Genomic DNA, 13,966 nt, shown 5'->3' with positions numbered 1-13,966 from the left:
TTATACTTACTTGCCCAGGTATAAGTTTATTTGCTTATTTAAATGGATTTGCTTTCCTTTTGTTTTTCCCCCATAATATATTATTTACTCATTCATTCTATCACTCTGTCTCCCACTTACTCAATCTTCTCCCCCAGAGAAGAGCAATACTTCCAGTGTCTTGAGTATTCTTCTGGATATATATTTACAAATGAAAATTCATATTATATTATACTATACTTTACTATATCAGTATGAATGTGTGCTTTCTTTTCCTCCTTTTCAATGTAAACCAAAGCATACTGTACTCATTCTACAAGTTGTATTTTACATTTAATAATATAGCTTTGATATATTTCAAATTAGCGCAGACAGAGATGTTTTCTATAGCTGCATATTATTCCTTTGTAAGGATATACCATTATGAATTTAGCCAGTCCTCTAATAATGAACAGTTAGGTTATTTTCAATTATTTTCTATTACAAACAGTGCTGCAACAAGCAGCCTCACACATATGGCACTTTTCACATGTGCTCATATATCTGTTGGATAAATTCTCAAAAGTGGAATTTCTGGGTAAAAGGAAAGACACTTTTGTAATTTTGAAAAATATTGCCAAATTTCCCCTTTAAAAAAAGATTTTGATTGACTTCAGAGAGGAAGGGAGATGGAGAGAGAGATAGAAACATTGATGAAGCAAGGGAATCATTGACTGGCTGCCTCCTGCATGTCCCACATTAGTGATTGAGTCAGCAACCCAGGCATGTGCCCTGATGGGGAATTGAACACTGACCTCATGATTCATAAGATAATGCTCAATCTCTGAGCCACACCAGCCAGGCCCATTTTTTCCTTTTCAATTCTATCTGATAACTACCATGCAAATTCCCCTGTGGCCAATCCTAATTTAGAAGCTTATGGAATGGAATTTGGGAAATGGAATCCAGTTTAGCTAAATTGATGGTATTTTGAAATTTTTATAGATTAGTCAGTTTTTTATATATTTTTTCTATCTTTTGAGTCATCCTTACACTATTAAAATTCCACATTCCCCCCCCCCAATAGTTTTAATTTTGTATTTAAAAATTTGATCCATTTAGAATTTTATTTTTACAAAATATATGAGGTATGTATCCAACTTACGTTTTTACAGGATGGCTATGTTATTGCTCCTATTCATATAATTTATTGCACAATACATTTTCCCATTCATTTAAGATGCCACTTAGATCATGTAGTAAAGTCCTATATTACCTTAGGTCTACTCCTGTACTTGTCATTTTTTTAGAGCTTATTAAATGTTATTTTATCTAACTTTTTTTCTCAGCCTTTTTGAAATGTAACTGACAATAAAATTGTAATATGTTTGAAGTGAACATATATGATGATTATGTTACATATACACTGTGAAAAGATCCCTACAATTACAATTACATCCATCCATCATATAGTTACTTTTTTTTTTTTTTTTGGTGAGAACACTGACGTTCTCTTAGCAAATTTCAATGATGCAATGCAATATTATTAACCATAGTCACCATTATATACATTAAATCCTTAAACTTCATTCTTCTTTTTAAAAAAAATGAATTCTTGATAGTATTTTTCATTTTTTTATTGATTAAAGTATTTTAACTGAAAGTTTGCACCCTTTTACTAATCTTGCCCCACTTCTTAATTTGATAATTTAATTTGATAATTTAAAGGTATTTTAACTAAAAGTTTGCACCCTTTTACTAATCTTGCCCCACTTCTTAATTTGATAATTTAATTTGATAATTTAAAGGTATTTTAACTAAAAGTTTGCACCCTTTTACTAATCTTGCCCATTTCTTAATTTGATAATTTAAATAATGTTTTTTCTTTTTGGTTTTTAATATATTTATTTAAGGTTGTACATTTCCTTCTGAACATTGATTTAGAGATAACCCTTTATTCTGATGTGTGTTGATTTCATTATCTCCCCTTTCCCCCCAACAGATATTATTTATTATTAGCTTTGTTTCCCTCTTTGGTCCACCTGTTTCTTAACATTTTTTTAAAATATTAGGACTTATTTGTAAAAATCATTTTTCTTTAAATTGGACTGTGATTATATATTATTGTATGGATTATTTATTCTTTTAGAATTTGCTGAATTTCTAGTTTACATATGCTCTTTGGGGAGGGTTAATGTTTCATGGGCACTTGGAAAAGGTGAGCATATCAATTCTACCTCTTGAATAATTAATTATATTAAAGTCTCCTATAGCCTTACTTTTCTGTCAAATTAGGTCTATTATAAAACTCAGTAAAATCCACTAACTCTTATCTTATTTCTGCCTGAAATCCTGAACTTTTGGCTGTATGTATCAATACCAGATATTTGGAGCATTCATTTGCATAACTATTATGTCTTCTGGCATCCTTATGATTCAAAATTAGGGGTGAGTTACTCTAGCATTTCCATGTCTGTAATCAATGTAGATAGGTCACTAGAACTGTTTTCTTTATCTCACCCAGCTTTATGGTTTGTCTTTAGCCGGCAAATACAGCTTGCCTGAGAGATTTGTCATTTACCTCTCCTCTGCTTCTTAAATCCAACTCAGGATCACAGAGGTAATGATGCCATACTATGCACCCTACTCTCATTATTGCAAAGAAGGGCTTTTGGGTTTATTCCCTACTGAGTGCCCTTTTTCTATGGAGAATTGTACTTGTCTAGATTTTCCTATGGTCCTGGATTTTATTCTTTCTGCCACGCTCCTATTTTATGTCCGCCATTCTTGAAGTCCTCTGATCTAATTTGTGCATTAAGAGTTATGGATATTTACCAGTTTTTTTTGAAGATAGATTCTATATTTTTATTCTTGTTTTGTTTGTCTTGGGAAGAGATGAGATTTGAGAAGAAATTTCCAGATTTTCTCTGCGATGTTTAAATAAAAAATACACTTTCTACTTATTTATTTTTCCCAAGGGTTTTGTTTTTCTAATCTCTACAAATAGATTTTTTCACCTAAGACAGAGAGGGAGGTTTAGAGTGATGATGTCACCTGTCCATATACCCGAGAATGAAGAAAAGCCGTTGAGGTAAATGCTGTGAGAGAGGTAATAGTCTTGGTGTGTCCTTGGAGAGATGAGACTTCATAAAGGGCTCAACACATAGAAAGGAGTCTATTTTAATCTTTTTGAATGAATATATAGACAAGAATGATTCTTTATCTCCTTGGATGTTTTCTTGCAGGAACTAATGCAGCCAAAATCTGGGGCCAATGGAACAGCCGTTACTGAATTCATCCTGCTGGGCTTGGTGGAAACACCGGGGCTGCTGCCACTTGTCTTTGTGCTCTTCTTCTTTGCCTACCTGCTCACAGTTGGGGGCAACCTCAGCATCCTGGCTGCCATCTTGGTGGAACCCAAACTCCACACCCCCATGTACTTCTTCCTAGGGAACCTATCAGTGCTGGACATTGGGTGCATCACTGTCACGGTTCCCTCAATGTTGGGTCGTCTCTTGTCCCACAAGCGTGCAGTTCCCTATGGGGCGTGCCTCACACAGCTTTTCTTCTTCCATCTCCTCGTTGGTGTGGACTGCTTCCTGTTGACAGCCATGGCCTATGACCGATTCCTGGCCATCTGCCGGCCCCTCACCTACAGCACCCGCATGAGCCAGATGGTCCAGAAGATACTGGTGGCTGTGTCCTGGGCTTGTGCCTTCACCAATGCACTGACCCACACTGTGGCTATATCCACGCTCAACTTCTGTGGTCCCAATGTGATCAATCACTTCTACTGTGACCTCCCACAGCTCTTCCAGCTCTCTTGCTCCAGCACCCAACTCAACGAGCTGCTGCTTTTTGCTGTTGGTTTCTTAATGGCAGGTACACCCATGGCTCTCATTGTCACCTCCTATGCCCACGTGGCAGCTGCAGTTCTACGAATCCGCTCAGCGGAAGGCAGGAAGAAAGCCTTCTCCACATGTGGTTCCCATCTCACTGTGGTAGGCATATTTTATGGTTCCGGTGTCTTTAACTACATGCGTCTAGGCTCCACCAAGCTTTCAGACAAGGATAAAGCTGTTGGAATTTTTAACACTGTCATCAACCCCATGCTGAACCCAGTCATCTACAGCCTCCGGAACCCTGATGTGCAGGGTGCCCTCTGGCGGGTGATCACAGGGAAGCGGTCACTGACATGATGAGGTCTCCAGTGTCACTTCCTTCTTTTCTCTTTTTGGACTAACGGAGAAGTCCTCTGGGGCCAGTAGCTAGGACAAAAGATTCTGAACTGCTATTTCTGAGCATAGCATTTATTTATTTATTTATTTATTTATTTATTTATTTATTTATTTATTTATTTATTTTTGGTAGGGGATAATAATTATTGTTTCTTCAAAGTAGCCCTGCCCATCTATAAGGCAATGGATATGCAAACTAATGTGTCAGTTCCCTCAACAAATTATAACTTAAGTCACTGTGTGCTCCCTTTTCTGGGAAGAAGTGAAACCTAGGGAACCCTGAATGCTTACAGGTTCATATCCCACAGAGAATGGCTCTTTGGTTGGTTATAGCCTGGTTTCCCCAAAATATCCCTGCAAATTTCCCCGTCAGGACGTCGAGTTCAGGTATAGTTGATCTGTTAATAAACCATAGACCTAGAGATCAGGATTATTTCATTTCTCTCATCAGGCTTCTACAAGTCTAAAAATGCAGCTCATCTTTTTCTATCCCATTAAGATGCCCTGAGATAGAGAGGGGACAAATGGGGAGCTGTGTGGTCATATGTTCCCTAGTAACTCTGGAGAGCATGATCCCTGTGTGCAAAAAATAAATAAATAAATTGTTTTTAAATCCTCATCTAAGGATATATTTAATGATTTTGGAGAAAGGGGAAGAGAGAGAGAAATATTGATGCCTCCACTGGGGATTGAAGCCACAATGTAGGTATGTGCCCTGACCTGGAATTGAACCCATAATCCTGCTTGTCCAGGGACATGTCAGAAGACACATTCTCCTTCTGTGTCCTCAGAGGGAGGCCCAACTGCAGATCTTGAAGTGACCCCATAATCCAGCTCCTACCCTTTGAAGCAAAGGCTAGGAACACATCTGCCCATCCAGTGACTTGGAGGAAGACACAGTCCACAGTCCCACGGTCCCTCAAGTAGGTCTGCCAAAATGGTTCTTGCAGAGGCCCTATAACCAATATCCAACATAAAAGAGACATCTCAGCAGTTTATTGGGACCAGCTCCAGGCATCCCTGCCTGAATGTTAAATTCTGAATCCTGAAAAGTGCTCCCATGTCAATGAACTCTTCTTATTCAGCCTTACATTCTACCTACTCCTACAATTCCCATAGTGCTCCTCTATAAACTGAAGGAACTTCCAGCTTATTCCAGGACATAATAGCTAGCGTATTAGTTTCTTATTGCTCCTTTAACAGATAACTATAAAGTTGGTGAATTAAAACAATAGAAATTTATTCTCTCATGGTCCTGGGGGCCAATCCAAAATGAGTCCTACAGGGCCAGCTTCAAAATGTCAACAGGGAAAGTTCTTCCTAGAGACTCCAGGGGAGAATCTATTCTTTGTCTCCTCCATCTTCTAGTGGCTGCTGGCATTCTTTGGCTTGTGGCCACATCACTCCAATCTCTGTTTCCATCATCATATTGTGTTTTTCTCTTCTGTAATAAAATATCTCTCTAATTCTCTCTTATGAGGACTCTTGCAATTACTTTTAGGGCTCTCTTGGATTATGTAGGATAAGTTCCCCAGCTGAAGACTTTTAACAATCTACAAAGTCTTTTTACCTTATAAAAAGATGATTTCAGGAATTCAGGCCTAGATATATATGGTGGCCATTATTCAGCCTGCCACAGCCAGACATGAGAATTCTTTTCAATTAGAATATTATTTCCTCTTGGATTATAGATGGGATTTCCCCCCTCAGAATATGGTTAGAACTAGCTCTATTTTTTTCTGGAGGCACTGTGGAGAAATGGAAGAAGATCTTGAGGGGGATAAAAATCACCTCCTTTTCATGGTCTTCATGCAAAAGGAGGTTAACTTCCTCTAGCAATAGAGCAGAGATACTTTTACCAGTCAAGGTAAGGAGCATTGGAGGGTTCCAAATTCTCATGTTCAACTTCTCAAACACCCCCATTCAGGACTCAGGTCTCACTCTTTCCCTATCAGGGCTCTGAGTTTAGCATAGGAGATGCTACATAGTCATCATCCCTTATAGCTCTACCACCCTTACGATTGGCTCCAAGGATTTTCAGCACCCTCTGCCTTGTGGCTGTAGAAGATTCATGTCTCATTAATGTTGCTATGGAAGTATCTTGGCTTTCACAACATACCTTGAATTGTTGGCTGGGTGACCTGGGCCCATCATTCTGTTTCGTCAAGACTTCCAAGAAAGTTAACAAAGACCACCCTTTATTCTTAAAACTCCCCTATTCTGATAATTACCATGGTTCTCATAAAATTAGTGTGCTAGTACTGATACACAATCCAGTGTTTCATCTTCCACATGCACCTCATCCCAACCTACCATAAGCGAGCAATTATGCTAGGGATTAACACCAGCCCCACTTGCTCCAAGCAGTGGTGAACGGTACAGTTCCAGAATTGCAGCTGGAGAATGTGCTTCCTAGGGCTATCCCATGGCCAGTAACTACTCACCCAACACCCCATGCCCCAAGAGAGAGAAGGGCTGGGGCTCCCACCAAGCAGAGGCCAGGACGAGATGCTGTGCAGTTTAAATGGGAAGTCATCTCAGGGAGCAAGAGCAAGTTTATTTATTGGGGAGGTGGTCCCAGGGAGCAACACTGAGGCTATGAAGAGAGTGACACAGAGAAGGAAGAAGTACCCCTGACTGAGGGTCATTACCAAGGTCCCTGCTGAGGACAGCAGAAGCTGGATTGTGCGAGAGCATATAGATTGCCTCTCAGGGTTGCCTGGTGAAGAGGCAGTGGGGCATTATCCACTGGTTCCTGTATCCTATTTTGAAGTTGTCCTTTACTCTCTGAGCTCCACACGTGCTCAGATCTAGTGAGCTTCCCCTCCCCAGACCTCCCCTCATCCCTGCCCTCTATTGTTCAGGCCATTAGAAGATTCCAAAGAAGTGGCTACGCTCTGTCAGCTCACAGTGAGCAGAAACCTGTAGAGAACTCTCCAACCCAGCCAAGACAAAAATCAGAAGAAGGGCCAAGCAAGATATGACTCAGAACATCAGCTCTGAACACTCTAATCTACTTCATAGAATTGTTGTGAGGACAGATACAGACTCCAGGCATGTAAGGTTCTTCTACATTCCCGTGTCTGTAACAAGCACTCATAAATGTTATGTACTGTTGAACCTCTACTAGCAGTTTAACGAGTCTTAGTTCATTAATAATCTTCACTAATAACCTGTGATAGAAGATATACTCATTTCACAGATGAGGAAACTGAGTCCCTGAAAGGTGTAACAGGTTGCACACAGTCAAACAACTAGTAACCAGAGGAGCAGGTCTGTCTACAGTGCTTTTCTTCCTGCACCAGGCTTCTCTGCTTCTCTCTCTTGGGGGATGGGGTGTTGGGTGAGTAGTTACTGGTGAGTATAGGGGTCTGGGGAACACATGTCTCCACCTCACACATCTTCTGTTTGTTAATCTCTGACCTTCACCAGGACTTTCCATTTTCAAGGCCTGGCCTAGATAATCATATTGTAGGCAGCATCCCTGAGGTCCTTCTAGTAGGTATAGCTCTTTATCACCACTTCCAGAACCATTACAGGTGCCCCAAGGTACAGTCCTAGCAGCCCTCACTAACAAGGCCCTGAGGGGGAAGCACCACACTCCTGAAAACTCATTAGGAAAGTGGGTTTGGAGAAAGCTTCTCCCTCTTGCCCTCTTCTGGGGCCTCCTCCTCCTCCCAGGGCTAAGGCAAGTTTGGGAATGAGTTTCTCTCTGCTCAAAGGCACCTGCTTGGGGATGGCCTCTGGGAAAGAAAACCCCTCCCTAGGAAACCTGTATCTAGTCTCAATGACACCTCTAGTTTGCTGAGTAACTTTAAGGACATGGACAAGTCCTGTAGGCCTCAGCAACCCACCATTAATTGGAATTTATATCACCTGCCCCAACTCCCTGCCATAAGGCCAGGGCAGAAATAAGGTTTTTTTAAATAAAATCTCACTACCAGAAGGTGTAAAGCATTGTTGCTCTATTTATGAAGGCCTTGAGTTGTTTACTAAACAACTTGTCTCTCTCCCCAGCTCTCCCCTTTTTCCTGGGAGGGCTAATTTCTGAGGTCTCCCAAGAGGATAACACCCAGTGAAAATAGACCTTGGATAGAGAAGCTGTCAGCTTGTTTTCCCTCATTTTGTTTTATATGCTGGTAGCTCCCCATTTTCTGAGTAGATAAATGAGTCTGCACAGCTGGTAGTTTCTTCCCTGAAGGAAACCCACTGGCTTCTATGCCCATGTCAAGGTGAGTATTCTCAGGGATCCTTCTTCTGCTCTTCTGTTGGCATCAGCTCAAACCCAACTCTACATATTGCAACTGATGACCCTAAAAAAGGGATGCGTTTTTAGGGGAAGATCTGGGATGATAACACGGAGGTCCTGGTTCCTCTCTGGCCCCTTTGCCCATGCCCCCCTTTCCTGGATGAAGCCACCTGCTCTCTGTTACTCATAGGGGACAGTGTGAACGGGCTCCCTGAGTCGAGTTCACTACCCAGGACGACTTCCTCAGGCAGCCTAGAACCTTCACTCCAGTCGCAGGCCTTGTGGAGCCTTTTCATCACTGGGAGGAACTGGTGGAGGTCCAGGGTAGGGAGCTGCTTTAGCTCAGTGAGGAGAACCAGGGGCTCATTACAAGGCCCCCAGAGTGGTCATACAGGAGGGCTCCTCATGTAGGGCATCATGGTGATCCTGTCAGACCCTTTGGATGTTTCTGGATGATTGATTGGAGGTCATCTCAGAATCCCACTGATTTCAGATAGGTTGTACCTCTGGCCACCTGAGGGTTGGCAGCAGCTGTTTGATTGTTCTTCTATCCCTGACTACAACTTACTTGTCTAGAAGGTTTCACCCTCATCAGTATGTGAATTGCTACATTTCCTGCCTGTTCCATCAAAACTAAGGAAAGCAGTGTACTTGGCCCTCCCCATCCACTACATCAGACTAATGCATTAAGATATCTAGTGAAAATTCAATATGTCACAATGTCTTCCATAACAACTCCAGCTCATTCTAGAGCCCTCCTCTGATATCCTATAAACACTGGAACCATCATTTATTTGCCTAAGAAATATTGAGTACCTACTATGGGTAAAATATTGTGGTAAGGACTGCTACTGGAAAACTGAGCCAGTCTACAGAGAAGTAGGGGAGATATACTTTTTAGAGAAGTGACTTAGCTAGAAAGTAAATAGTAATAATGTGTAGTGGTAGCTGAGATAGATTTATCTATCTATCTATCTATCTATCTATCATCTATCATCTATTTATCTATATCTACAGAGACAGGGAGAGAGCTAGAGACAGGGAGACAAAGGAGAGAGGGAGGGGGAGGAGAGAGACTCTTTTGAGATGGAGACTTTTTTTTTTTTTTTTTTTTTTTTTACAAAGAATTCATTCATAGCCAGTATTTGAGTCAAGTCTTCATATACTTGGCCATTGGATTGGAGGGAAGCCATTGCAGGTAGAGAAAACAGCATAAGTAAAAAGATTTTTTAAAAAATCACAGGGTCATAATCTAATGCTTATGTTAAAATGGACCCAAAAGGGAAAATGAAAAGTAGTTAATTACTCTATAATATATGTAAAGAGCTGTTATCCATCTATTGATTTGTCAATTTGCAAAGCATTTATCAATGATCAGTTTCATAAATGGTGATTAACCCTGAGAATGATCCCCCCTCCCAAGTATGTGCACTTAGAATTTTAAGACTATTTTAGAGTTCACTGCATCCAACTTTTTATCCCTGTGAGCTCAGGCTCTCATCACACTTTCCCTTTTTTTAGAGTCACCAGACTCCATCCCTGATGCCACTGTGTTCTCTGCCAGGGAATAACATCACTCTTAGTGAAGCTTTAGCTCTGCTTATTCCATGGGCAGTAAGGGCACATACATATATTTTGACCAGGAGCTTATTATACAAGCCGAAGAACTTAACTCTATCTTGATCTACCTATGTGCTTGCTTCATGTGGGGACCTCTCCTTAGAGCTATTGGTCAACGGATCATGCCCAGGGCAAGGACAAGTGGAGAGTAGTGGCCTCCACAAGCAGCAATCACCTAGGGTTGCCCCTAAGAGCAACCTCCAGGTAGGTTATGTTGTAATTTTTATTTCTGAGACAGGAATCAGATACTATAAAAACAAATCGTTAAAAATTAAGCTGTTATTCAAAGTCTAGAGGAAGAGCTTAATTAACAACAACAACACTGGACATTTATTGACTAAGGGATCTTGAATTTATATTTTAGAGTATGTCTCTCACCTTGGGGAAATGTATGATGTGCACAATCATGGGGTTTGTCTCCTTGATTCTTGCCATATCTTTGCTTCGTCTTCACTATTTCTAAAATCCTTGAAACTAGGTTATATTTTAAAATACCATCTAGTTTTACTGGCAAAATCATTACATTTTTATTTTGAAATCTGCTTATTGGTTTGGACCAATCCCTCAGAGTAAAATGGGAAAATTCCATCTTAATCTTACTACATTCAAAAAGAAAGTCTGCTTTTATCTTAATGTATTTTCCCAAGTATTCTGGCCCTTTCAATAAAGAGAGTATGAGCCCTAACCGGTTTGGCTCAGTGAATAATGCGTTGGCTTGCAGACTGAAGGGTCACAGGTTCGATTCTGGTCAAGGCCATGTACCTTGGTTTCAGGCACAACTCCAGTAGGGAGTGTGCAAGAGGCAGCTGAATAGATGTTTCTCTCTCATTGATGTTTCTAACTCTCTATCCCTTTCCTTTCCTCTCTGTAATAAATCAATAAAATATATTTTAAAAAATAGAATATGAGAGGGACAGGTGATGGGGACTTGGGACATTTCAGCTGAGAGTAGGATAGAGGTTTTGAGGTGGTGGGAGGTCAGTGAGTGAGGTAGAGGGGAGTGTGAAATCATTAGCTGGAGCACTGGGAACTTATCAGGGAGCTGTGAACATTGGTGGTTCAAAACATTTATGTTGAGAAAATACATTAGGTGGACTGATGCTTCCATACCTGGAACATTTCCTCACAGGAACTTATGGATCCAGAAGCTGCGACCAATGGGACTGCTGTTACTGAGTTCATTCTGCTGGGCCTCGTTGAAACAGAGAAGCTGCAGTCTGTGGTCTTTGTGCTCTTCCTCTTTGCCTACCTGCTCACAGTTGGGGGCAACCTCAGCATCCTGGCTGCCATCTTGGTGGAACCCAAACTCCACACCCCCATGTACTTCTTCCTGAGGAACCTATCAGTGCTGGACATTGGGTGCATCACTGTCACTGTTCCCTCAATGTTGGGTCGTCTCTTGTCCCACAAGCGTGCAGTTCCCTATGGAGCGTGCCTCACACAGCTTTTCTTCTTCCATCAGTTGGCTGGTGTGGACTGCTTCCTGTTGACAGCCATGGCCTATGACCGATTTTTGGCCATCTGCCGGCCACTCACTTACAGCACCCGCATGAGCCATTCAGTCCAGTGGATATTGGTGTCTGTGTCCTGGGCCTGTGCCCTCACCAATGCGCTGATCCATACTATTGCCCTAACTACACTCAACTTCTGTGGTCCCAATGAAGTCAATCACTTCTACTGTGACCTCCCGCAGCTCTTCCAGCTCTCTTGCTCCAGCACCCAACTCAATGAGCTGCTGCTCTTTGGTCTGGGTTTCCTTATGACAGGTCTACCTGTGGTTCTCATCATCACCTCCTATGTCCACGTGGCAGCTGCAGTTCTCCAAATCCGCTCAGTGGAGGGCAGGAAGAAGGCCTTTTTCACATGTGGCTCCCATCTCACTGTGGTTTGCCTCTTCTATGGAACTGGTATCTTCAACTACATGCGTCTGGGTACAGAGGAGGCTTCAGACAAAGATAAAGGGGTTGGGATTTTCAACACAGTTATCAACCCCATGCTGAACCCACTTATCTACAGCCTCAGGAACCCTGATGTTAAGGCTGCCCTGTGGCGGGTCCTTGTGGGGAGGCGGTCGCTGACCTGAGGGGTGACTGGGTCTCTCCTTTTCTGCCTTTCTTTTTGGGTTGAGGAAAATTTCCCATCAAGTCAGTAGCTAGAGAAATGATTACGGACCATTCATTTATAGATCTTCATGTTGAAAAATTTTGTGTGGTGTGTTTGTCCTGCAAAGAAACCTTGCATAATTTATTCAGACAATAAACATTTATTGAATTGCTTCTATGATCCAAACACTCTCCTAGGGCACTGGTGAACAAAATAGACAAAGTATGTACACTCATGCAACTCACATTCTAAGGAAGAGAGAAAAAAAGAAATGAAATAAGTAAGCATCATGTATGATAGATCACGTAGTGATACATACTATAGAGAAAGACAATAAGGTTAGGATCTGCAAAGCAAGTGTCCCTGGCAAGTTGTTACCTTGTTTCTAGCTATGCTCCCTTTCCAGGCAGAGTTGAAGCCATGGAAGCCAGGTAGTTCTGGGCAGCAAGGAAGGATTATTTGCTTAATCACTCCTTAATCAGCTAGAATATCACTGTGAAGTCTTCTTGTGGGAAATGCGAGGTTCCTTCTAGAAAAGCTGTTTTAAACCAGTGCCAAGGAATATTCTATTCTACTGTTCACCTTTCACCTCCAAGAAAATCAGTTCCTTCTTTTTACTAACATAGAAATCTCATGGAATGTCCAGGGGACAGGTTGGGCCTGGAGAGGGAAATAGCCTTTTAAATAAAAGCTACATTAAAACATAAATGACATGTCTTCAGGTCAAAGAGGTATGCTTCATCTCCACCCTCTGCCATATTTTTCTCTCTTATTGAGTCATCTTCCTCACATATATGGTAAAGCCTTTGAAAGAGTAAGCATTTATGTTCCAACCAAATCCTTAGACTTTTCAATGTAGAATGTCCAACATAACCTTCTCCTCCAAAGTCTTACTTTTCTCTCCCACACCTCCTAGTTCAGAAAATATACTTGATGTAGTCCCTGGGAGTGATGCTTCTTTCTGAATTTACTTCCAGGATTCATACAAAAGTGCAGCTCCAGCCCAGAGAACTTCCCCTTCTTGGTGTTCATTCAGCCTCAGCTCATCCATTCCCGATTTGTGTCTCTTCTCCAACCTCCATTCAAAGGCTACTTACCCTGTCCTGGCAGTTCTACTGTGATGACCCTCAGCTGTATCACTACTAAAACTGTCCCATGGCTACACCTGGAGCTCATCTGCTCGGTGATCCCTTCTTGGAACCAAGGATCTGGAAGAATGAGCTGAAATGGGATGGGGAAAAAGACATGAGAGTGGCCAGTGGGACAGAATTGGGTGTGGAGGCATGAAGATGACATGTGAGGATATAAGGAGGGATGGGAAGGATGGTGAGCAAAAGGGATGAACTGTTTCCTAGAGCTGAACCCACAAAGAAGGACAGAAAATAGGGAAAGGACATGAGAAAATGGGAGATGAAAAGAAAAGGACGGGAGAATTAGGAGTATCAAGCAAGATGACTAAGAAATGTTGAGGTCAAAGATGGACTTGGAGAAAATACAGAATGAGCAGGGATGGGAGATAAGAACAAAATTCATACTGTGGAACGTCTTCCCTTTAGCTGTGGAATTAGAAATTTTAGAGTCTGTGTTTGAACTCTTTTGAAGCTAATGAATGCCAACACCCCATCTTCCCTCTTCTCTAGCTCCCCCACTATATCCTTCACCTTTCCCCTCCCTTCTTCCTTCCCCTTCATTCCCCTCCACTACCACTCCCTACTGACTTAAGGAAAAGTGAGAATAGGAATTCCAACAGCTCCCTTTGGAGAAAAGCTTGTCTCATCAAGAGAGGAACCAGCAATTG

The 13,966-nt window shown here is 41.6% G+C and overlaps 2 protein-coding genes across 2 annotated transcripts; both read left to right on the top strand.

Annotated features, from left to right (window-relative positions):
- Positions 1–3,203: 3,203 nt before the first annotated feature.
- Positions 3,204–4,157, top strand: LOC311611173 (olfactory receptor 3A1; the record flags this gene model as incomplete). Its single annotated transcript, XM_084863069.1, has 1 exon — positions 3,204–4,157. The coding sequence occupies exon 1, from the start codon at positions 3,210–3,212 to the stop codon at positions 4,155–4,157; it is 948 nt and encodes a 315-aa protein (XP_084719195.1). The 5' UTR covers positions 3,204–3,209.
- Positions 4,158–11,188: 7,031 nt separating this feature from the next.
- On the top strand, positions 11,189–12,148 carry LOC311611532 (olfactory receptor 3A2; the record flags this gene model as incomplete). Its single annotated transcript, XM_084863794.1, has 1 exon — positions 11,189–12,148. Exon 1 carries the CDS (start codon positions 11,201–11,203, stop codon positions 12,146–12,148), a length of 948 nt encoding a protein of 315 aa, XP_084719920.1. The 5' UTR covers positions 11,189–11,200.
- Positions 12,149–13,966: the final 1,818 nt, after the last annotated feature.

This window comes from Pipistrellus hanaki (assembly GCF_964339955.1).
Source record: "Pipistrellus hanaki genome assembly, chromosome: 16".
Lineage (NCBI taxonomy): Eukaryota > Metazoa > Chordata > Mammalia > Chiroptera > Vespertilionidae > Pipistrellus > Pipistrellus hanaki.
The sequence above is the reverse complement of the archived record's forward strand: the minus strand, read 5'-3'. Positions and strand labels throughout refer to the sequence as shown.